We start from the raw sequence: 26,634 nt of genomic DNA on the forward strand, positions 1-26,634 counted from the left end.
CACTGTGAATTAACATGAACATGAAAATTGTATTAACTAACATTAACAAAGATTAATAGTTAATTAGTTCATGTTAGTTAATGCATTAACTAATGTTAACAAATGAGAATTTATTCTGACGTCTTAACAAAATAAAATTAAAGGTCCTTTAACACCATCCACAATATGAAACAAATAAAATGAAATGCAACAAAAATTCAACTTTTACGGAAATTAAAATAAACTGTTCAACTCTCTCATTTCAGCCCCCAAAAAAAAGAAATAGAAATATGATATTTAACATAAAGATGGTAATACTTTAGTTTAGGGACCTATTTTTATTAGCATGCATATGTTGTAATTACTTTTAAACTTGCATCTGGGGGCCGTGAAATCTCCTCTTGTCGTGTCCATTTGAAGAGATCGTCCGTTCAGGACATTTGATCCACAGAAATAGTTGCTGGAGTCTCTAATGGGAAAGAGTCCAGCGATACACCGCTGTCTTACACTTGTGTGTGTGTATGGGTGGTCTAATCATAGGAATGGCTTTTGAATGGGTTCTCTTTAATGATTCATTTGTGTTTGTGTATTGGGAGTAAAACCGGAGGACATGAATGCAATAGCCAATCAGAGATAATTAATTAACTCTCGGATAGAGACGAAATAAGCTCAATGCCACTCAAATCAGCTGCGTTTTGCTCAGCATGACCTCACCGACTCTTGAGCTCTTCACTCTCGCCGATGCTGTCATTATAATCAACCGTGATGTCAGTGAGGTTAACTAATGCATAAAACAGCCCTAAACTAATTCAGAAACGCACACAGAGCTAATGCAATCTAACGTCTGTTAATTGACATTAAAGGGATACTTCACCTAAAAATGAAGTTTGTCATCATTTGCTCACCATCGAGTCGTTCCAAACCTGTATGAGTTTATTAACACAAAAGAAGATATTTTGAAGAACCTAAAAGTTTCTGGTACCCATTGACTTCCGTAGTATTGTATTCGATGCTAGTCATTAATAAATGAGATGAATGAGAAGGAAAGGGACAAAAAAAAGTATGTATTTATTTATTTTTAGTTACGGCAAGCTTTGCTGAGAGTTTGCCACTTATAAACAGATGTTGTATGATATTGCTCACAAAAGCAACCCAGGCTCATTGGAAATATGTGCTATATGTGAAATACTGATGTTACGTAATTTACTGCAGCAGTTTCAAAGTGAAATGTCCAGCGTGTGCTCAATATGTGACCGTGACACGTTTTTATTACGTTGCATCAGGCACGAATCACGGCGGTTCAGAATATCCGGTGAGTGTCGCTAAAAGGTCTATCGTGTTGGAAATCAACAAACCTCCTACACCAAACCCAACCTTAAACCTACCCTAGTGTTAGCGAATGCAAAAGTGATATGAAAATGCACTCGTGCTATTTTAACGTCCTTCTACGCAGGTTTGAGCTGTTTTGTCGAACCGCAGTTTCAGGGGATTCGTACCCGGAAGCGCCAGCAAAAACTACTGCGTTAGAAAACCCAAACATATGAAACTGTGCGAATGTTCAAAAGTATCAGTTTTCAAATCTGGCAGCTTGCTAAAATCATTTTTTAAGTCATAACATAATATTGTGCAAGGTGTGAAAATTAAGCTTGTTTTAATCCGACACTCTAGCCCTGTAAATCATACTCTGTGTGAAAACGAATAAACGTTGTTTTACTGCCCCTAGTGTTCAACTGGAAACTGCAGCGATTCATACGTATAGATATGTTTTTTGCGTTTTGTGGAAATGTAGCTAGAGGCATGTATTTCCAACGAGCCTGGGTAGATTAAAAATAGGCTATGAAATGTATTTCTAACCGTAATCCTGTTGGTTTCAGGTCCTGGGTGTTTGGTGCTTTCGCACTGCTGTGTCTGGTTTGTCTGACGTGGTTGTTCGGCTTGTTTTTCTTGAACGACTCTTCAGTAATCATGGCGTACCTCTTCACTATCTTCAACACCTTACAAGGGATGTTCATCTTCATCTTCCACTGTCTTCTGCAGAAGAAGGTAAACCCATGACGCACTACAGGAATCGGTTTATCACACACCACGCTTCTTCATTATTGAAGGCCGCTGAATGAGTTCAATGTTGGCTCATCATGCATTTTCCGGCTTCAGTGTGTATTTGTCATATTTAATTAAACTCAAATCTTTTGAGCTTATGCCTGATGATTTTGTTTTTGTCAGCAAGTCAGTAGACATTTTCAAGGTTGTCGTTTTTCAAAGGCCTGTTTTAAGAGGTTATATCTTGCAAATATATGTTTTTAATACATAATTATAAAAGATAAAAGTCAACATGAAACAGCCCAATTTTATTTCAGGCTCAGTTGTGTGTGAAAGGTCATTTAAAGGGTGTTTTCATAAATAAAGTTTTTGTTGTTGTTGTTGTTTTTTCAATAATATAACTTTGGCTCCAGTTTAAAGTGGTTCACAGTGAAACTGTTTCAGAGACAATTTGGCAGGCTTTTGCTGATGATTATTTATAATATTTATTATATTATAATTATATTATATTTTAATGCATTACATGTGAGGAGTGAGGTGTTAGCTTTTAATTTAAATGAAAATAAATATATACATAAAAATAACGGTAACACTATACAATAAGGTTTCATTTGTTTACATGAATTAACTATATTAGTTAACATGAACAATAATTATATAGTATTTATTAATTTGAGTTAATATGAAGTTCGAAACTAACTAATACATTATTAAAATTTAAAGTTGTATCTGTTAACGTTAGTTAATGCACTGTGAATTAACATGAACATGAAAATTGTATTAACTAACATTAACAAAGATTAATAGTTAATTAGTTCATGTTAGTTAATGCATTAACTAATGTTAACAAATGAGAATTTATTCTGACGTCTTAACAAAATAAAATTAAAGGTCCTTTAACACCATCCACAATATGAAACAAATAAAATGAAATGCAACAAAAATTCAACTTTTACGGAAATTAAAATAAACTGTTCAACTCTCTCATTTCAGCCCCCAAAAAAAAGAAATAGAAATATGATATTTAACATAAAGATGGTAATACTTTAGTTTAGGGACCTATTTTTATTAGCATGCATATTACTAGCATATTGATTGTTCATAAGTACTTATAAAGCACATATTAATATCTTATTCTGCATGACCGTGTTCTAGATCCCTTAACCCGACCCAATACCTAAACTTAACACCTACCGTACTAACTTTACGGAAATTAAAATAAACTGTTCAACTCTCTCATTTCAGCCCCCCAAAAAAAGAAATAGAAATATGATATTTAACATAAAGATGGTAATACTTTAGTTTAGGGACCTATTATTATTAGCATGCATATTACTAGCATATTGACTGTTCATAAGTACTTATAAAGCACATATTAATGTCTTATTCTGCATGACCGTGTTCTAGATCCCTTAACCCGACCCAATACCTAAACTTAACACCTACCTTACTAACCATTAATAAGCAGCAAATTAGGAGTTTATTAAGACAAAGTCAGTTAATTGTTAGTAAATGGTGAGAATCGGACCTTAAAATAATGTTTGACCATAAAGACATTTGTTGTTTGAATTTTATAATCGAAAAACAGCAGCAAAGATGCTAGTAAATAAAGTGAGATTAAATCCATAAAGTGTATTTGTATTATGAAAGATTTAATTATGACAGGTGTAGTTTTGTGTTTGTACTCCCTTCTGGGCTTTTATTGATTTTAAGGAATATTATATCTTGTTTTTTTGTGATAGTGAGATGAGTGAAGAACATCTGTTGCAGAAATCAGCAGCTGTCTGTATTTAAGAAGCACATGTGGTGTATTTACCACGAGTGTAATCCAAATGAATCATTGAACTAATTCAGAAACGTCACTTTAGAGCTAGTAACGAAGGAAAGTTGAGTTGTTTCATTAAAAGCTTAATGTATCACTGTATTGAGTCGAGTATGATGAGAGAGAGATGGACTGAGCGAGTGTGATTACCTGCAACAGATACAGCATTCATTCTTCAGCTCCATCTCATATTCACAATAAAACATTAGTCTGAATTAGGGCTGCACGATAAATCGCATGCGATATTTAACGCAAGAGCTGTTGTTCACTGACAAGCTGCGCAAAACCACGTTCATATTCGCGCAGCTCGTCAGTGAACAAAGGCTCTGTGTAGTTAATGCTGCTCAATGTGAAAGCAAGCACGCGATGGAGATTTACCGCTGATTACACAACCGGCTTTACTGATAAGATGCGCATTCAATATCGCATGCGATTTATCGTGCAGCCCTAGTCTGAATGTCCGCTGAGGAAAGCGATATCTTTGTCGTACTGTCCTTTCATATGTTAAGGGTGATTTCTGATGACAGCACTGCTCACTGCATCTGTTAAATGCATCTTACAAGCTGTTATTGAAAGTAAAAATAACCTCCTTGTTTACAATCCTGTTTCAGTCTCATTCAATATAGAAGGCTGCTCGCTGCGGGTTCACATCTCCCAAAACATCGAAGCAAATTTTCAAATAGACTTTATCTTTATTAACAAACCACGTTAAGTCTAAACAACTATATTCTTGCCTAAAAAAACTCTTAAAACTACATTCCGTGACACAAAAACAGTATTATTTATTAAATTAAAGTGGATTTGGGCGTCTGCCGTGACTCTCGCTGTGAGAACTACTGAAAGTGGAGTGATACAAACGGTGAAACGGTTAGAGTTCTGTTATCACTAGAATATCGCACTGCTGGAAAAGGCTCTCAGCCAATCAGATTCAAGGACCAGAAAGAACTATTGTATATTATACTTAATTAGTCGTCACGTTTCATTACCGCCTAGCGATGTCATTGGCTGACCTTTAATGGGTAACAGATTCAGGGCCTAATGAGAAAACATACAAATTCGTTTTATGATATGTCACATCTCCTACCCTTTCCTTTACTGTAAATAGTGTCTTGTTTTCGCTTGTGTTTGGTTGTTAACGGAGCTGGTGTTGGATTCTGTCGTCACAGGTGCGTAAAGAGTACAGCAAGTGTTTCCGGCAGTCTCAGTGCTGTACTGGTCTTCCTGCTGAAGGATCTCACGCTGTTAACAAAACCTCGGCCTCCAGGTCCACTGCTCGATATTCATCTGCTACACAGGTACATCTGAGTTACACTCTGTTTTGTTTCTTCTTTATTGATATAGTCTCTCTCTTGTCTGCAGTGGTGATTGTAAACAAGGTTTGCGCTTCTCTATCTGTATTCCCTTAAACGGACAAGTTAAAGAATCAATCATTCAGCTGTTTAGAAAGAAACTGTCGTGCGCAAGCTGGATCTACCTGTTCATTTTGAGCCAGTTATGAACAATTTAGTGAGTCGTTAACTGAAGACTCGTCCCGACCAGATCATTAAATCAGTGACGTGTTGATATGAGAACAGCTATTCACATTTGAGATTCAGTGAAGAGAGTTGGCTTGTTCATGAATCGGACATTGCTATGGAGTCTCGAAGCAGGTGTCTATTTATTCAGTTCAAAATAATGAATAACAATGAAATGTAGCTGAGTAAAATGTATGATATTATGCTTTGAAAGGACGCAACACAAATCCACCTTTATGGATATTAAAAAAAATGGAAAAGCAGGTTTAATACTCTTATTTCAGCAAAAAGCATAAAAAAGTATGCATATGTAACTAACAAATAAATGTTTTTTTTTTCTTTTTTAATTTTATCATCGAAGGCCAGCAGCAGACACACTGTTAAATAAAGTTAAATTAAATCCATAAAGTATATTTGTATTATTTAACGTATTTAATAGAGACGCATAGAGGTCCATCTACTTAAATCAAAATGATGAGTTATACAACTTTAAGCTCAAATAACTAAATAGTTTATGTACTGTAAGTGTTTTAACAAAAATAAATCTTCTAAATCTTTCCACAATGTCTTACCCCATAGACTTTCATTGTAAGTTCATTAATGCCACTGCATTCCCCCCCCCCCAAATTCACTTCAATCCTCTTTTATTTGTATGGTGCTTTTATATAATTTAAAGCAGCTTTGCAGAAAATTCAGACTGAAGGATTCAGCACAATTTTCTGTTGTAGTCAGCATTATACCACAATTAAACTAATAATTGTTGATAGAGCTTAATCTGTATTGAAACCGCAATGTTCCATTAATAATACCTATTTCTGAAAGTATCTATACTGTAATAATTCAGTAAGTATTAAAGAATAAGCAGAATATTGTTGTTTGCACTTGCCGTGAGTTGTTAGTGTAATTATTGTGAGGGATTTGTGAAGCTGCGGCAGATGTAATCTTCAGAATGTGTTGCTTAGACATTTTCTTTTGCAGTCTTTTATTCCACATGTGGTGTTAATAGTCCTGCTAAACAGTACAAAGCTGCATGAATATTAGCCGCGTTAATCAGTGAACATGTCGTTCTGTCGCCGCAGAGCCGCATCAGGAGGATGTGGAACGACACTGTGAGGAAACAGTCAGAGTCGTCCTTCATCTCCGGAGATATCAACAGCACTTCCACTCTAAACCAAGGTGACGGATCGAATGCTGGGCTCACACACACGCTGCTATGGGTTCATAGATACTATAGGCCTTTTCTACGTGTTCCAGAGATGTTTATGTGGAAGTTATAATTCGTTTATTTCCTTCTGTCTTCATCAGGCCTTTTAAATTAGGGTAAATAGCAACAAATCATTATTCTGTATGATTTATTTGTTTGCACCATGATGGAAAAAAACAGTTAATGCAACCTGTAGCCACAAAGTGCATTGAACAAACTAATCCATCTGAGTTTAAGTACACTCGATATAAGCTTTCTGTGTAATAGGTTTGACATTTTGTGGTTGGTTTAGTTTACAAGCGCATGCACAGGGAAGCTTGATGTTAATTTACTACTGAGCTGATGATGGACAAATTATGGACAATTAAAACGCATTATAATGTAATATTAAAATAGCTAATAATATGATTATACAAAATTATTATATAAATCAAATTATTTTACATAAATCCACAGTGAGAGTGCATAGTTGTATAATTTAAAAAAATCTTTGTATTTAATATTTAAACTTTTTTATAAAAAAAAAATGTATATGAATTTAATTACTGTTATTTTGCAGACTTGGCAGCAGATAAAAGCAAGATCAACAAGTGAGCAATGCTGGCAAATACCACTAATCGTTTTTAAAGTGAACACTTGTATGCATTTAGACGTATTTTGCTCTCTCTCTCTAGTAACACGACAAGTAATGAAGATATATTTGGTGTACTAATGTCTCTTTTTTTAACTTGGTTGATAATACTGTGTGTTCACGACATCTCGTCCTGCTGTGTGGTCTGTGATGCAGTGTGTTTATCCATCTTACTAGCCATTTTATCGATCTATATTATATATAGCCCTGCAAAAGAGTATTTTTTAGGTTTTTTCCATCACACGCTACATACAGGTTTAAACTGTTATAAAGAAACACAAATCAGTAATAGAACATGTGGCTCAAAATGCTTAACTGGAAGTTTTATTTGTTTGCATTTTATTTTTATTTTCTTCTTTCAATTGGAGTGCCAAGATGAGCTGTTTGGATCTGCATGCAAATAGTCTTTTCATCTTTTTCATCGGGACTCTACATGAAGTCCTTTATTTTCTTTCTTTCTTTTTATATTGCACAGTTTAAAATTTTATACAAAAATATCAAGTGAATACAATTTATCAACAGTGCAGGGAGAGGCAAAAAAATCTCATTTAAAGCTAACTAAACAAAATAAAAATTTCACAAAATTATAAAGAAAAAAACATTTACAGAGAAATCTTTACAACTACATCCAAAAGGTAAATGCATGCATGCATATGTACAAACTTGTGAAAATGCATGCATGTATGTATGCGTGCATCTGTGAAAAGTGCATAGGCATGTATATATAAACAAATATAAATGCCAAGAAAATATTGATTTTACACCTAAACAATCATGATAAAACAGGTCTTTGTCCTAGGTTGGAGAGCGACCAGGGTGCTTTTTTAAAAATGATCAATTATTTAGGCGTTGCTGAAGAGAGTTTGATATTCAGAGCTGTTAGACGTGACCGAGCGAGTCATACTAACATAATATGCTCAGGTATGATGCAGGACAAGTTTGGCTTATCCAGTGTTCTTTGGTACACTTAAAATTGGGAATTGAAAGTTCATGTAATAGTGTTTTTTTGTAGCTCCCATAAGTATATTCTGAAAAGATTAATCTGTAATGTGGCAGATGCATGCTGTAAACGGAGACATTTATAAATATTAGTGTCTGAAAGTCAAACATTTTATCAGTTCTAGTGAGATGAGAGATATTTTTGTTCACTTGTGTTCAAGTAAAACATTTGCTTGGTGGGCTGTTCTGTTCACATATCTGAAATATACAACATTTTGTTCTTCTGTGCAGCTTTTCACACGCATAGCGATGGCATCTGAGTGGCTGTTTCAGCTCACTTTAGTAATCACGTAATTCTGTCTCTTCTGTTGTTTTCCTAAACCTCTCTTGTTCACGCTCATTCTCCTCTCTTTATTTATTCAACAGGAATGACCGGCAACTATCTGCTAACTAACCCTCTCCTCAGGCCTCACGACACTAACAGCCGCTATAACAACCTTCTCGCCGAAACCATCGTCTGCAACACCCCTTCTCCTCCAGCTTTCCACTCTCCAGGTGCTTTACGGGGCGCTTCTCTTTCTGTCGTTTGGGAATGTGGGTTGGAAAAATCCAGGCTTTTTCACTGCACGAGTGGCACAGGAATCTGTAATGAAACCACCGCAGCCATTCTCCCTTTCAAAACATTTGTTTTTCAGCTGCATAAATCTTTAGATTTTTTTTATACCATTACCTCCAATTTATTAGTTAACACTTTTCATTTTGATGCATTTTGTGAGACGTTTTGTGAGTCCTGCATTGATTAGAATAACTTTGCCGGATAACTCAAATATCCAAGTTGTCACTTAAAACAACTTCACATTACAGGTTGACTAAACTTAACATTTTAAAGCAGCACAAACACTTTTTTTAAGTTGAAACTAAATTGTTCATGGGGCAGCCTGTAATTGGCATACTGTCAGTTTTATCTATTTTCATTTCACTTTTTATTTTAATTAATTTTATTTTATTTTAGAGAGGGTAATTTTTAGTATGTAAGGAGACTCTAGTTTAATCTCAGTTTAATATAAACATACAGCAATTTTAATAAACCACCCAAAATTTGAGGTGAACAATCAGCGATCACCATGCATTTTCATTATATGTAAAAAAAAAAATTAAAAGATATATATACAGGTGCATCTCAATAAATTAGAATGTCGTGGAAAAGTTCATTTATTTCAGTAATTCAACTCAAATTGTGAAACTTGTGTATTAAATAAATTCAATGCACACAGACTGAAGTAGTTTAAGTCTTTGGTTCTTTTAATTGTGATGATTTGGCTCACATTTAACAAAGAAACAAGAGACCAAAAAATGCAGATGAGCTGAAGGCCACTGTCAAAGAAACCTGGGCTTCCATACCACCTCAGCAGTGCCACAAACTGATCACCTCCATGCCACGCCGAATTGAGGCAGTAATTAAAGCAAAAGGAGCCCCTACCAAGTATTGAGTACATGTACAGTAAATGAACATACTTTCCAGAAGGCCAACGATTCACTAAAAATGTTTTTTTTATTGGTCTTATGAAGTATTCTAATTTGTTGAGATAGTGAATTGGTGGGTTTTTGTTAAATGTGAGCCAAAATCATCCCAATTAAAAGAACCAAAGACTTAAACTACTTCAGTCTGTGTGCATTGAATTTATTTAATACACGAGTTTCACAATTTGAGCTGAATTACTGAAATGAACTTTTCCATGACATTCTAATTTATTGAGATGCACCTGTGTGTGTGTGTGTGTGTATATATATATATATATATATTAGGGGTGCTCCTAGGGCTGGGAGCAATATAGCAAAAAAATGTATCAACGATATAATGTTTCATATCGTTTGGTATCGATAATTATGTGTGTTTATATAAAAAAACAGATATTCTGTACTTTAACAGTTTTATGGTAGAGTATGCAAATGTACATCATACAATGAAATAAGTGATGAATAATCACTGTCAGTCTCTCAAATAGTGTAGAAATGCATTAGAATGCTGACAGTTTCAGTGCTGTTTACGGACATGTGGACAAACGCTTTCACTCTAATGAAAGATAAGAGTTTTATTTCTGTTTGGGGCAGCGTAATATCTTCATAGCCATGTTTCAGGACTGACTGCAGCATGAATGCTCTGCATGCAGAAGGAGTGAACAAAAGAAACTGATCAGCTCGCTCAGACTGAGAACTGAGACAAACAGACACTAGCAGGAAAAGCATTTGTAAATTTGCAACACTGAGCAATCAGAGATCTGGCCTGGCTTTCTCCTGGCTTTCCAGCTTGTCCAACAGCATTCTGTCTGCATCTGTTGGCCTGCTTCTCCAGACAGCACCTGACTGGATCAAACCCATCGCCAGCGCATAAACAAATGCTAATAATCTTGGCTGAGATGATGTTTTATGGTTGTTTGCTTTATTTTTGTCCTTCGTTGTCTCTCTCTCCTCCCGTTCAACTCTTTGATGCCTTATGCACAGCAGAGCACAGATATGTTTTTCACATCTTATGTTTATTTCAAACTACAGAAATTTAAATCCATCTTCTGCTCCACATGAAACAGCAGTTCATAAACCGTATGATTTCTATTTACCAATTTAGTTTTATTAGTCAAGAGATACTGCTTTTTCATACTGCTTTGTAATTATGACTTAAGATGTTAATGCATTCATATACTGTAGGCCTACGCAGAAAATATTCAGGTAACACTTTATTTTGATGTTTTTGATTTCATTTTGATGTTAACTTTGCAAGTGCATGTCTACTAACCCTAACCTAACAGTCTATTAATACTCTAATGAGAATTAGTTGACATGCAGTTGCACTAAGTTACTTATAGCTAGTAGAATGTGTAAAGTGGACTATCAAAATAAAGTGTAATCAATATTTATTCATTTCTTTTAAAGATTGCTTGAGTGTTACACCTGTTCCTCCTGCATTCAGCCTTCTGATAGATCCGCTCACTACTGAAGTCAACTCACAAATCATTCAGTTACTGACTGAAATGGTTTTTGAGCCAAATGAAAATATTGATTCTATTTTTTCGTCTAGATGTGACCGAGCTGGACACCATTCCAAAAGTCAATTCGAGAATACATTTTAAATTCCAATTAATATTTTAGAAAGACCACACCTGTCTATTTATGTAAATGCGTATCAGAGCAAAAACCAAGCCAGATAAAAACCTGCAGAGCTCAGAGACAGGATTATGACGGGACACAAATCAGAGGAAGGTTACAATAAAATAAAATAAAAAGCTCCCAAGAAGTATGGAACAACCAGGACAGGATGGAGAATCATAATTCAGATTTGAATTAAATGTAGTAGAATTCCAAAGGAAACAAATCTAAAGAAATTAATATAATTGCTGAAAGCAAATTTTTTTTTTCAATTCAGTATGAATCGCCCCATAAGTGTCTTATTATTACACAACAATTCGATATTGATACGTGTTTGAAATACCACTTATGCAAATTAGCATTTCATTTTCATTAATTTATATTTCAATTGTTTTATTTTTTAATGCATCAGTAAATTGACATTCCTTTTTATGTGCATTATTAGCATACTTATTGTATGTTATTATAGCTTGAATCCCTATAATAACCACTTTTAATAGTTGTTAACAGTGTCGAACCTAAAGATTTATATCAGGGAATAGCAGGCTGTCATAATAATGAACATAAAACATTTGTAGACAACTTCAAATTATAATTCAGCATCCTGTGGGGCCTGGCCAATTCCATTCAAACTTGAACTGAAAAAGAAAGAAGTCCTACATTTAGAATTTTCCTTAACCCTGATTTATGGGTGAAATCATGTCAGCCTTTCAGTGTGGCACATTAAAATCGTTTGCATATGTCTTTGTTATTTATTTGTTCAAATTGTGCGTGAAATTAAATGTGTGTGGTGGATCTTGATGGACTGAATTCAGACCTTTGAAGTTTGTAAGCTTTCTGCTTAGTGATTTCTCACTTTTCTGTCTTTGCTGCAATTTTTTTTAAAAAGCCGTTGTTTCACTCTTTTTCTTTTGGCACGTGGGCAGTTCTCAGGTCCGCTAGCCTGAGCAGACACACATGATGTGAGTGTTTGCACCCTTTGCCTGCAGTCTGTGATCTGTGGACTGACATCTGTGTGCTCCATAAACACCATTCATGTGTTCGATGCAGACATTTACAGCATGTTTTGTATTTATGCTTATGCTTTTTCTGTGGGGGGAAAAAAAAGAATGCTGGTCTTTGTGTTTTTGCAAAGAGGTACTTTGGCTGCCTTTATTCTCTGTGCTGTGCGGTTAAAGACATCAGTTTAGGAAACATTGCACATTTAGTTTGAACCGTATCTGTTCAGTAACATGCATCTCTACTCTTTTTTTAGGTTTTAATTAGGGCTGTCAAGAGATTAAAAATTTTAATCTAATTAGATACATGATGCAGATTAATTATTCAAATTGAGTCATTTGCACGTCAATTTTGGCTGAGAAATTACCCTCCAAAAATCATTTTAAGTCAATGTTGTTTTAGGTGAGAAAAGCTTTGAATAAACATTACAAAAAATAAATCAGTGTTGTTTTAAAAAAAATATCTAATATTGAAATAACTGAAAAATTAAATTATACTCTAAATATGATCCTAAACCACCAGTAAGTGGCAGCAAGACACTTAATCAGCGAGTTCATTCACTCAATCACTCAATCGATTCGTTCAAACAACTGATTCATTCAAGAACGTCGAATGAGTCATTGAATCATAGGCTCACTCGATTCATTCAGAAACGTGGATTCATTCAGTAATAAAACACTGCCGTGTATTGCTCTTTGTTTAGAACTATTTTAATTTGTGAAATTGAGCAAAACAGACAATATTAACAGGATTGTGTCTAAAATGTAGCAGCACTCTTGCTCATGTGATATTGCTGAACTCTATCATATGATATAAATATAAGACAAAAACCCATACAGGGCCATTTTTTGCCCTCATATCTTGAATTTCAGGGGCATGTAACTGCATTCTAATAGGCTTCATCACATAGTCGTCATCCTGCAACTGCATGCAGTGTAAGACGAGCAAAACAGTTTTGTTAGAAGTATGTGAAAAATAACTTAAGATCTCTTCATAGCTTGCCTGATGAATTACTTGCAATATAAATAAACTGTTGCTAGTTATTTGTATTGTTAATTTTTTATGTTTTAGCAAAACTTTAAAGTCAACATGTAACCCATTTTAATATCCAAATTTGATGTATTTTAGAGCGAAACAGGATATTCATTAAGGCGAAAAAAAGGCTTCTGTCTTTATTTTATATTGACTTTTCTTAAAGCATACATTGAAATGATTTTTGTACTAAACTGCCATTTCGGTTGAGTTAGCATAGTAACAAGTGTCTCTTAAAGAAACCCATGTCCAGCTCTGAAATGGAGCAAATAGATTATATGTTTTGCTGATTTTGCCTTGTAAAAATGTGGTCACATTAGTGAAAATTTCTTGGCTAAAAAAGGTCAATTTTCTGTTATCAGTAGGGTTGCGATGTATGAAGAACATCTCACACAGATGTCACTTTAAAACCAAGCCGTTTTCTGTTTGTTAATGTGGCTAGTTCACAAGACCAAATTGAACTAGTTGCGAAATCTGTGAAACCCTCATGCAAAATTCCAAATTGTGTGGATTCCTATTGAAATGACTGTATTGCACCTGCGACAATTTGCAGAACAATGATAAATTTGACCTCAAACCTGATTCAGGAGATGACTGGGGCCATGATACATCTGAACTTTCTGATACAGAAAGTTTTGAATACTATAAGAGGCGTAAAAAGGAATGAAGGAATGAGACACTGTATCAGAAGCTGGTAGTTTGGAAACTATACCTATTACTGAAAACCTCAGAATTCCAAATGGAAATGTGCCAATTTTTTGAGGGATCAGTTAAACCCTTTTTCACAGCACCTAGAAGCTAAGGGTGAAATGCCAAGAAAACATATGGCACTCCAACACAAGCCATTTAGGTCAGAGCTTCAACCCCGCTGTGGGGAGCTTGGAATTTCAGGGAGAACCCAAGCAGACAATGTTTATTCATCTGATGCAACTATTTGTCCACATTTCTTTCCAGCTTGAGGACAGTCTGCAGGATTTTTGTCATCAGCTGATGTCCACGCAGACAGCAATGAATGCGAGTCATTTGAGAGCTAGAAAAGAAAGGTCTGCCTTGCAAGGTGGAGTGTACTTTAAAAAGGCTTGCACGCTCAACTGTGCAATAGATGGAGTGGAAAGTGGAAAATTAAGTATTCTTGAACCTTATGTCTACATGTGCTTCATCAAACACTTTCACCAAATCCTCAACTCCACCTGAGGATGCACCCGACATTCTTCAAGCGTGACTCCCTGATGCAAGAGCAAGTGTGTGCCAAGTGCACAGCACAAATAGACAGCAAAACGCCATGCCAGATCTAATGCTGGATGTGAGTACACTTCCCTTATGATTGTACATAAACCAGTGGTTCTCAATCACGTTCCTGGAGTACCCCAATACTGCATATTTTGCATGTCTCCTTAATCAAACACATCTGATTTAGGTCATCAGCTCATTACTATAGTCTCCAAGACCTGGTGTGCCAGATAAAGGGGACATTCAAAATGTGCAGTGTTGGGGGCTCCAGGAACATTGTTGGGAACCAGTAGCTACGTTTTCATGGACACCCTTTGTTTCAGTCGGAATGAAATCATTCCAATTGATGAATTTGATCATAGTGTTAATGTGAATGCCAAACAAAGTGATCGGGTTGATGTGGGCATTTATGTGCTACAGGTTTCCAGTTTCACATCCTTTGACATGAGCACACGGCACAAATATACAGTTTCCCTGCTGGTTTAAGATGCATATACTATCCATTCTCCTGATTCTTTTCTTTATTTTAAAAAGCAGACTTAATTTTTATCTATTTTGGCTCCTAATTAGGAGACAAAGGTTTGTGCCGTGCTGTTATCAAGCAGTAAAAAGTCCACTTCCTTCCCCCAAAACAAGGTATCTGTGGATGAGAGTCCGATGCAAGGTCTGGTGGGACAACATTTGTCTTGCACCATTTCTTAGACAATAAGTGGACAGAGAATTTTAGAATGAATCATCAGTCATTTATAACACGTATGATTCAACAACTCGTTCCATGCATCGTACGTTACTATGCCATTTCATTTGCACATGCACATAGCATTTTGATCTGATCAAGCATTTACATGTTTTTTAAATGGATTAGAAAAGGTTTAAACCACCACTTACAATCTTAAAGAAAGTTCTGTCGGATTTGGCAAATTCATTACGACTGACATAGATTTTTGTTAAGACTGGGTTACTAGTCCAATTACAAATGGATTATTAGAATCCATGTAAATGCAGCTACTGATGTACATGGCTGCTGCAGTACTGTCGACCTGAATCAATATGTGAAAGCACTGCATGACTGAGCAAAAAGCTCAGCTTGAAATCCAAGAAAACAACCAGGATTATGTGCCACAAGACATGCCCTCGTCAGATACTGCACAAGTAACAATGTATCTGCAATGACAACTTTGAACCAGGACCTTTGAGCCAAGGCAAACCCCTCTTATAGACAGTCCCTGCCCCAAACTCCTGAGTATGTCTGCATAGTGGAGAAGCTTTCAGGAAGAGATGCCTAAAAAGACAAAGCGGCAGATGATGACATCTCTATCACCTTTAAAAGAAAGGATAAGACTTCTTGAATCAGGGCCTGGTTCCTAGAACATTTGTCATGTAACTCAATCACGTTCATGCTTTCAAGAGCCCTAAAAAATAATCTGTTAAAAGCACAATTTTGTGGAGTTGCTAACAATCCAATTAACGGTACATCCATAAAACTTTTGTCCCAGGTGTGCACCAATGCGACAGTACTAAATGCACAAAAAAAAAAAAGAAAAAACACCAACCAGATGAGATGCATAAAAGAGACCTATAAACAAGCAAACACCATCAGTGCTCTTTTATCAGCATGTTTTTAAGACATAACACCAGGCTTAATGAAAGTCTTAAACACCTTCAAAACGCTTTGCAAGGTTTTATGCATATATATTGCCTCATTCTTACTCGGAAAAGCAGCCCGTCTCATCCTATTTCTATTTAATTATCACCCTTCAGGTGGAGCAGATGGTGAATTAACCGCTGGATGCAAACTGCTGACAATGTTGTCGTCTTATCCATTTTGCATGATGACAGTGTTAGTGTTTTATGCACATCCTGATTACAACAATCTTGACAGTGGGTGGTTATTGTCAGGGACTGTTAAGTGTGGAATGATTTCTGAAGAAGTTCTAAGGTTGCTGTTTTTTGTGTGTGATATAATGCTCCATCTTGAAATGTGTTGTTTGCATAAAGATGTTTCATTAGTATCACTTGTTGTTATGCAGCACAAAATTGGTTCGGAGAAATAACTTTTTTACACAGTTCAATTTTTAGGACTTTTTTCGTAGGCTTAAAATGTTTTTGTCTAAGCAAATAATTTTTTTTTGTGAACCAGTGCAACAGCAGATAATTTAGGCCACAATGATCTGGAATGCAAGCCTGTTACAAGGCTTTGTAGACAGTGTTTAGTGTTCTTCCTTTCTACTAGGGAGTATTATAGTGCCCAAAGTATTCATATATGTTGTAGAGACAGTGAGAACACCATGGTTTTTTTCCAGGTTCTCAGCCAGCTCTAAATCAAATCCTTGCGTGGAAAAGAATGATTCATTTGCAGAAATGGACAAAGAGGTTGAAAACCCTGATAAGATGAGATAATCTTACCATAGTACTCTCATCTCACAAAGGAGTACAGCAAGGTTCTGTTTTAGGCCCTCTTCTGTTTTCCTTGAAAATGCTCCCCCTACAAGCTCTACATTTCTTGTACAAGACATTTTTTTTGTAGAGAGTGTATTAATGACATTAAATACTCTGTGACCAGTAATTTCTTTCTGTTGACACTCCATTGTTGCTTTGAGATAGAGGTGGATGACAAGTCTAAGGCAGCAGAAGAAAAGCTGACTTTACGTATTGAGTGTGAATGAGTCCAAGATATTTGCAGGACTTGGGGAAATCTGTAGTATATTGTTTATTTCCAGATAAACAATTTGAAACTCTGATGTCGACCCCAGTGCATCCTCTTTTTCTCTTTGCACCAACTTAGGAGGAAAAACCTATCATGTACAACCAAGTCAAACGTCCTTATCCAAGGCCTACCTGTGAAAGTAGTGTTCCTGCATTTTTGCGTTGTGAAAGAGGACGGCCCGGTTTCTTTTACTGAGTGGTGTGAGGAATATTTGGCCATTAAGCAGCAAAACAGTTTTGTTAGAAGTATGTGAAAAATAACTTAAGATCTGTTCATAGCTTGCCTGATGAATTACTTGCAATATAAATAAACTGTTGCTAGTTATTTGTATTGTTATTTTTTTATGTTTTAGCAAAACTTTAAAGTCAACATGTAACCCATTTTAATATCCAAATTTGATGTATTTTAGAGCAAAACAGGATATTCATTAAGGCGAAAAAAAGGCTTCTGTCTTTATTTTATATTGACTTTTCTTAAAGCATACATTGAAATGATTTTTGTACTAAACTGCCATTTCGGTTGAGTTAGCATAGTAACAAGTGTCTCTTAAAGAAACCCATGTCCAGCTCTGAAATGGAGCAAATGGATTATATGTTTTGCTGATTTTGCCTTGTAAAAATGTGGTCACATTAGTGAAAATTTCTTGGCTAAAAAAGGTCAATTTTCTGTTATCAGTAGGGTTGCGATGTATGAAGAACATCTCACACAGATGTCACTTTAAAACCAAGCAGTTTTCTGTTTGTTAATGTGGCTAGTTCACAAGACCAAATTGAACTAGTTGCGAAATCTGTGAAACCCTCATGAAAAATTCCAAATTGTGTGGATTCCTATTGAAATGACTGTATTGCACCTGCGACAATTTGCAGAACAATGATAAATTTGACCTCAAACCTGATTCAGGAGATGACTGGGGCCATGATACATCTGAACTTTCTGATACAGAAAGTTTTGAATACTATAAGAGGCGTAAAAAGGAATGAAGGAATGAGACACTGTATCAGAAGCTGGTAGTTTGGAAACTATACCTATTACTGAAAACCTCAGAATTCCAAATGGAAATGTGCCAATTTTTTGAGGGATCAGTTAAACCCTTTTTCACAGCACCTAGAAGCTAAGGGTGAAATGCCAAGAAAACATATGGCACTCCAACATAAGCCATTTAGGTCAGAGCTTCAACCCCGCTGTGGGGAGCTTGGAATTTCAGGGAGAACACAAGCAGACAATGTTTATTCATCTGATGCAACTATTTGTCCACATTTCTTTCCAGCTTGAGGACAGTCTGCAGGATCTTTGTCATCAGCTGATGTCCACGCAGACAGCAATGAATGCGAGTCATTTGAGAGCTAGAAAAGAAAGGTCTGCCTTGCAAGGTGGAGTGTACTTTAAAAAGGCTTGCACGCTCAACTGTGCAATAGATGGAGTGGAAAGTGGAAAATTAAGTATTCTTGAGCCTTATGTCTACATGTGCTTCATCAAACACTTTCACCAAATCCTCAACTCCACCTGAGGATGCACCCTATATCCATTGCAGAATTGCTGTCATACGGCTCGTTCACTGGCTCGCTGGCCGTCTCAGTGATCAGCCGTAAAACAGTGATTCTGTCCAAATTCCCTTGCATATCAATGGTGGAGTTCCCTTTAAAATCTTAAATGATTCCCTTTGAGCTAAATTATTAAATTATCACTGTTTACCCTACACTTCAGATACTGAAAGGCACTGCAAATGACTGTTGGATAGCAGAAAGGAGAATGTCCAGACGTGGGGCAAATTTGAAGATATATTCTTTTTTTATTTTCTGAGTGATGACTATGAGGTAGAAACGGTGTGAGGAATATTTGGCCATTAAGCCTCTATGATTTGGAAGTACTACTATACTGTTTCTTCCCTTACTTCAGATACTGAAAGGCACTGCAAATGACTGTTGGATAGCAGAAAGGAGAATGTCCAGACGTGGGGCAAATTTGAAGATATATTCTTTTTTTATTTTCTGAGTGATGACTATGAGGTAGAAACTGCAAGAAAGCTATCGGAGAGGAAATAAAGCTCATGGGAGAGTATTCATGACTTTCCATGATCAAGGTTTATGCCTGAGATAGATAAGGGATATTCCAGAGAGAGAGATTGTTCACACTACCGAAATTCTTATCCTTAACTAATCAGCCTAGTCCGAGGAACGGTGAGAGAGGTGAGTATACTGGAAAGGATAGTTAAGATTCAGATTCTTATATTTGTATTCCCACACTATGCTGACATGGAGTCTGAACTTAAAAAGACATTTGAGTTTTAGCATATGTTTCATTGGAGACATTTAATAAAAGCTTTCTTGATGACAGGCCATTGGATTAAATCTGTGACTTTTAGCTGATTATTGTCCTCTGAGTCAGATGGACATTTTAAACTACTTTTAAATCAAAATGTCCACATTTATAGCAAACTACTACACCCACAGTCGTCATAAAATGCAATTGGACACTGAAACAAAAAAAAACCTTTGGAATAACAGTAATTGACAGCATTTTTTGTTTTTGGGCAAGCTATTCCTTTAAGGTCTACATTTATCTGTCGATAAAGGATTTTTGAGAGGTTAAACACTGGCCATTCAACACCACTTCCTGATCTCTTCCGGCACCCCTTTACTGCAAACTCCAAGACATATCAAAACAGTTGTGAAGTCAAGGATGGAGTGTGTTCATTTTAACTTAGAAAAGCAGTTACAGTACTACCTGAGGGAGAGAAGAGAAAGAATAACAACATTAGAGATATAATTTTTCAAAAGCCAGTTTTCAAAAGCAGCAGGGCGCATCTATGGTCCATCCTCTGTACTATTCATCTCACAGCCATCAGACTCTTGTGACACTGACATTTGACTCTTCCAAACCAACAAATTTAGACTTATTTGGTGAGGAAGGCCTAAAGATAAACATGGAGTGAGAAAATGCAGGAATTAGATGGAGCAATGTCTGAATCCATTATAGATAAAGTGCGTAAAAAATCTCTAGACACTGCTATGACTGTTGCAGTTGTGGATGAGTTTGGAGGAGATGACCTTCAAACATGTCAGATGTAGTTATGTCAAGGCAAAATCAGACGTTAGTGATTTTGATGAATCATCTCCTGGAGAGAGTGAGAGTGGGGGGGCGTGTTAACACAACAGCATTTTCAACTAAATATTTTTATGCATTTTGGCTATTAATTTATTTGACAATGCTATTCTGGGGGTCTGAAAATGCAAACTTTTAAAAACAGGTTTCAAAGTACAAGTTTTTGAAAACAATACCGTCTCCATGGGAAAATGGTGACGTCATATGCATGTACTACATGTTGAGTCAACAGGTACAGTATGTGCACAAGTGAATAGTGTTTCTTTACTTTACTGTGTTTCTTTACATGTGACATCACCATCTACCGGCCTGGCATGCATAATACAGTGGTTTTTAGTTGTTTTTTTAGTTGGATTGGTGTGAACAGGGATCTTTTTGACAACGTTGTCATATGCATGTGAACATTTTCAAAAACGCAAAGGAAAAACATTTCCATTTTTAGTACAGTCATTGTCATGTAAATGTACCCTGTGAACTCTGTTGGTGTATGGAGATCAGGAAGAGCAGTTTCGCCGGACCTCTCGACCTCCTGTTCCTCCAACCGCACATGTTCTCCAGTAGAGTTTCTGAGTGAGTTTGAGAACCAGCCTCAGCGCGGATTCGAGCTCTCATTTGGAGCTCGCGATGAGGATGGTTTGTCTATTACAGCATCAGAGGATGGTCTGACCGATCGAAAGTGGATGACTCTACTGAACCGGCACTTCTGGGTGCTGTGTGTCACTCTGAGCCAGTTGGAGAAAGCAATTGCAGTGCATTTTAAGCGCAAGACGCCGCCACCCAAGATTCCCATCCAGAGCACATAAGTTACTTTGTCCCTGCACGAGGGTGGTCCCAACCTGGAGCATGCAGGAACTGCATTCGGCAACTGACTATGCCCTCCGGGCTACGGAGGTCACACTGCAGGCTCTGGGGAGGGCGATGTCCAACGCTGCAGGCATCCTGCCTCAGGTAAGTCTAACACAGTCCCACTGTGACCACTGGCACGGTGTCTGGACTCCCCAGGCCTTCCCATTGGCTCCTCAGGGCCATTCGGCTCGGCTATGCGATTCAGTTCGCTAGGCGTCTGCCAAAGTTCAGTGGCATTTTGTTACCCCGGTTCGAGGGGAGAATGTTGCTGTCCTTCAGGCGGAAAAGTTGAGGGTTGGGGGTCCCAAGCACAGAATAGCGGTTCCTCTTGAATTATTCAGAGGCTCCTGGGGATGGCATCCTTGGCCATATCATGCTACCAGAAGATGCTTATAAGACCGCTTCAGCACTGCCTGTATGACCGAGATCTGAGATGAGCATGGCGCCGTCGCTTGCACCCCATGGCTTTCACATGAGGTGCTGTCCCATTCCAATCCTTAGAAGGACCTCTGTTTCTACACTGTTTCTTCTATATCAGTGTCCAAAAGCACCGTTCTAACAATGGATGCTTCCAGGATAGGTTGAGGTGCTTCATGCAACGGGTGTGCAGCCTTAGGGATCTGTTCGGTTCCAGTGTGCATGGGCATTCGATTGTTCGAAAGTTGTCAGCAGTGCTTTTTCTTGGGGAGGTCTCAACTGTTAATTCAGGACAAGCGCGTACTAGTCCATACGGACAGCACAGTGATGGCAGCCACCGGGGGTAGTCGCTCCCGTCGTATGCCACAACTCGCCCATCATCTCCTCCTGGAGCCAGCAAGAACTTAGGTTTCTGCAAGCCACTCACATTCTGGGTGATGGTCCAGCTGATTGGAGTGATTCTGCCAGCCACAGACACATCTGTTGCCTCATGGGATTCCTCCCTTTGCCCATTATGTATTCCTGTCTGAGGCCTCCCTTGGCACGTACGCACAGGCACACAGCTGGCCTGGGGGCTTACGCAAGTATGCCTCTTCCCCAGTGAGTCTCATTGCAAGGCACGATTTGGCCTTGCTCCTAGAGGGCCTGGACAGACACCCTTTTGCATTTACACTCAAGATGTACGTGGTGAGCCACGGATATGTGAATGGCAGATCGGTGGGGAAGCACAATCTGATTATTAGGTTCTTATGAGGTGCGCAGAGGTTGAATCCTCCTAGACTGCGCCTTCAAGTCAGTTCACTGAGAGGATGAAAAATCTAAGCCCTCTCTGTTTACGAACCATGCCTAGAATTCAGGCCTGCAAACCCACATTATTCTGAGACCCTGGCCTGGATATGTGCTAAAGATTGCCACTACTTCCCTTATGGACCAAGTGGTGACCCTGCAAGCTATTCCTTTCAAGGAAGGAAGCCTGGCCTGCGAGCCCTATGCGTCCATTATAGTGCACACAGAGTTTCAGAATGTCTGAACAGCTCCTTGTCTGCCTGGAAGACATCGGAAGGGGAACGTTGTCTCCAAACGGGAAATCTCCCACTAGACTGTGGATAAGATTTCCATGGCTTATCAAGCCAAAGGCTTACCTGGCCCACTGGGAGTGAGGGCACGGCACTCGACCAGGGGCATGGCTGCTTCTTCTGCCATAGCACGTGGTGCCTCATTAGCAGACAGGTTTAGTGCTCCAGCCTGGGCTACATCTATACATTCGCTGGGTTCCATATCTGCAAGTGTAAGCCAGTTCATCCTGGATTCAGGATAACTAGTAAGGTGTAGAGCTTGCTTATAGCGCCCTTCCTCTCTCTGAGGTGATAATGTGTGCTCTTTTATGAACATTGGACTGTCTTTACATCATTCAAGCACTCTTGCATAGCTGAGTTTGGCGGAGAAACTCACTGCAAGAACTCATTACTTGTAAGTATCCCTCGAGTGAACTCTCATAATGGGTTGGTTCTCCATATGTATTGACTCCCTACGGTGGTTCCATATGCATATTAATCCACTGCCCTGTTCCTAATAAGGACTCAGTGTTTTCCCTAGACAGACAGCTGTCTGTTGCCTGGTTCTGTGCTTGATAGTTCTCCCCTTATGCAGAGCTCACCACAGAAACCTTCCCTATGTAGTACTTACTCCCTTTTAGTGAGTCAATAGGTTGTATCTCCACATGTTACCTCCCTTTTGGGTAGAATGTTGTCTCTGTAGTGTTCTTTCCCCACTCAGGGAAATGAACGCTTCCCCAACATTAACAACCAAGACTTTTCAGCCACTATTTTACTTTTTTTTCTCATATGAGAAAAGGCTCCAACTGAGGTGACCTCTGCCTTATATGGCAGCTCTCCCAGATGTTGGAGAGTGAGGTCATAAATTGGAAGGTTATGAGGAGGAGAGGTGCATTTGGTTGTGACACGCTGGGCTTGTCAGCATCTGTGCCCCCTTGAACTCGTAATGCATTTCAGCAGCTGATGCGTTTAGTATAGGGACCCCTAGTGTTGGAAATTCGACACTACGTCAAAGTGACCTACTGAAAGGGAACATCTCGGTTACGTATGGTAACCCTCGTTCCCTAATGGAGAGAACAGAGACATTGTGTCCTTTATGCCACAACTCTGAACTGCTTCTGAGTGGGTTGAGATGCTTTTTCGACTCCTCAGAACAAAACGAGTGCGCAAATGCCATGCAGGCCTATTTATACTCGGATATCCGGGGCGTGGCCAGCTATGCAAATATTGCTCTCCATTTTCATTGGCCTTTTCTCAATGATGTCAGAGGTGTCTGGGCTCCCAAGTGGGACCCCTAGTGTCGGACACAATGTCTCCATTCCCTCCATCAAGGAACTAGGGTTACCATATGTAACCAATGACAACGCATGGGTTTGCATAAAGCTGAACACATACTCATAATAATTTATTTCACTTTATTTTTTGCATAGTTACACATTTCATATATAAAACGTGTGATGGTATGTAAGAAAAAAAATGTTTACTGGAAAAAAAAGATGCTGGGTGGAAAATGAGATTTGACATTTAAACCTTAATGGACTGATTATGCCACAACTCTGAACTGCTTCTGAGTGGGTTGAGATGCTTTTTCGACTCCTCAGAACAAAACGAGTGTCGGACACAGTGTCGGACACAATGTCTCCATTCCCTCCATCAAGGAACTAGGGTTACCATATGTAACCAATGACAACGCATGGGTTTGCATAAAGCTGAACACATACTCATAATAATTTATTTCACTTTATTTTGTGTGTTACAATATATCACAATATATATTTTCTTGCACATATATGCTCATATATTATATGTTAAATGATACATGTTAATACACCCAGTACCACATTTCATGTAAATCAATATATTATGAAGTGTATTATTGAATATACAATTGCATACATTAAAATAAGTAAATACATTGTCACATATTTTTCAATATATGAAATGTGGCATTTCCTTATGCATTATTCAATATATTGTAATATATTAACACAATATATTGTTCACTATATTTTCAATGTACATTAAGTAATTTGATATATTGATTGAGGAAAATATGAGGAAATATATTTTCTTTGCATAAAGGAAGGCAAGTGGCCAGAGAGAAGGCGAGTAGCAGAAAACACTCACAAGGAAGCAGAGAAAGAATATAGTGTAATATGTAATATGTCTTGTACCATTGAAGAAAGTGTATTATTGAATATACAATTGCATACATTAAAATAAGTAAATACATTGTCACATATTTTTCAATATATGAAATGTGGCATTTCCTTATGCATTATTCAATATATTGTAATATGTTAACACAATATATTGTTCACTATATTTTCAATGTACATTAAGTAATTTGATATATTGATTGAGGAAAATATGAGGAAATATATTTTCTTTGCATAAAGGAAGGCAAGTGGCCAGAGAGAAGGCGAGTAGCAGAAAACACTCACAAGGAAGCAGAGAAAGAATATAGTGTAATATGTCTTGTACCATTGAAGATTTTTTTTTAATTCACCTGTCTCTGCTGACATCTACTGGATAGACTGCAAATATACTGATGTAAACGATGTGAACAAACAAGTTGTTATAACTAATCACAGAACGACTAAATACCATGCAAACATTGAAACTTTATGCACAAAATTACAGTCTTAAGAACGATTTAAATTTCTTTCACAGTAATAATGAACAGATTCAAAATTCTCCTTTTGTTATTTTTCATTTCTGTTCAAATGCTTCAGTTTAAAGTATTTCTCACAGGTTAATCCGATCAGTAACAGTGTTTAGTAAGATACTCTTAAAAAAAAGTAATTAATTACTAGATACTAATTACATCTTCAACATTATAATTAGATTACTGTACTAATTACTCTCTCTAAAAAGTATTGCATTACTTATTACTAAGTACTTTCTAAATTTCACATCAACCTCGACCAGTTGAACAATACAAGGATAGACATGAAACTGCTCTTTTAATTCTTTCAAATAGGCTAAATAATATAAAAATGCATGAAATTACTCTTGAACTGACTGAAGTATTTAAAGGGAGAAGGTTATTTTATTAAACATTTTAACATTATATGTGTCACATTTTGATGTTTTATCCACTATTGTGTTATGCCGAATTATTCTATGGTCTATACAGAATTTAATGCAATTACATCAAAAATAATTGTAATTCAATTACAGAAAAACTAACATGTTTTCAAAAGACTTATTTGGATTTGACCATCCTCTGTCCCGACAGTGTAAGATTTGTCTCTGTTTCAGGTTCTTTTGATTCCCTTTCAGGTCTCTGTTCTTGTTAAATAAGGCATGATAATGTGTAATTTATATCCCATTAAGACAGGGGTTCACAACTCTGGCCCTCCAGGTCCACTTTCCTGCAGTGTTTAGCTCCAGCTCTGATCAAACACATCTGAGCCAGCTAATCAATGACTTCTGGATGAGTAGAAAGCTACATGCACGTGAGTTTGATCAGGGTTGGAGGTAAACTGCAGGAAAGTGTATCTGGAGAGCCAGAGTCTCCCAGCCCTGCATTACGATCTCAGCAGGGGACAAACCATGCTTGAGTGGAGAATCAAACCAGTAATTCAGTAGTAAATAGGGTTCTTATTTACTACTTGTTGCTTTCTAGAGCAGTACTGCTTTCAGTATGTGGAAGAGTATGTGTACTGCTTTTCTGTTTGGCACTTCAAAAAAAAAAAAATATATATATATATATATACACTCTCACTCACTCACTCACTCACACACACACACACCCACTCACTCTCACACACACACACACACACACACACACTCACTCTCACTCACTCACTCACCCACTCACACTCACTCTCACTCACACACTCACACACCCACTCACACTCACTCACTAACTCACTCACTCTCACTCGCCCACTCACACACACACACTCACTCACTCACTCACTCACACACACACACACACACACACACACACACACACACTCACACTCAC

At 37.4% G+C, this 26,634-nt stretch overlaps 1 protein-coding gene across 1 annotated transcript in view; it reads left to right on the plus strand.

Moving 5' to 3' along the window:
• LOC107562845 (adhesion G protein-coupled receptor L2-like) overlaps positions 1–21,143 on the plus strand; it is an 81,945-nt gene extending 60,802 nt beyond the window's left edge. Inside the window, exons 17-20 of the mRNA XM_016247588.1 lie at positions 5,008–5,136; positions 6,435–6,531; positions 8,556–8,684; positions 20,839–21,143. Coding sequence (XP_016103074.1) covers positions 5,008–5,136; positions 6,435–6,531; positions 8,556–8,684; positions 20,839–21,143 — 660 coding nt within the window. The remainder of the gene's footprint in view (positions 1–5,007; positions 5,137–6,434; positions 6,532–8,555; positions 8,685–20,838) is intronic.
• The last annotated feature ends 5,491 nt before the right edge of the window (positions 21,144–26,634 follow it).

Source organism: Sinocyclocheilus grahami, unplaced genomic scaffold (genome assembly GCF_001515645.1).
Source record: "Sinocyclocheilus grahami isolate Dianchi unplaced genomic scaffold, SAMN03320097.WGS_v1.1 scaffold844.1, whole genome shotgun sequence".
NCBI lineage: Eukaryota > Metazoa > Chordata > Actinopteri > Cypriniformes > Cyprinidae > Sinocyclocheilus > Sinocyclocheilus grahami.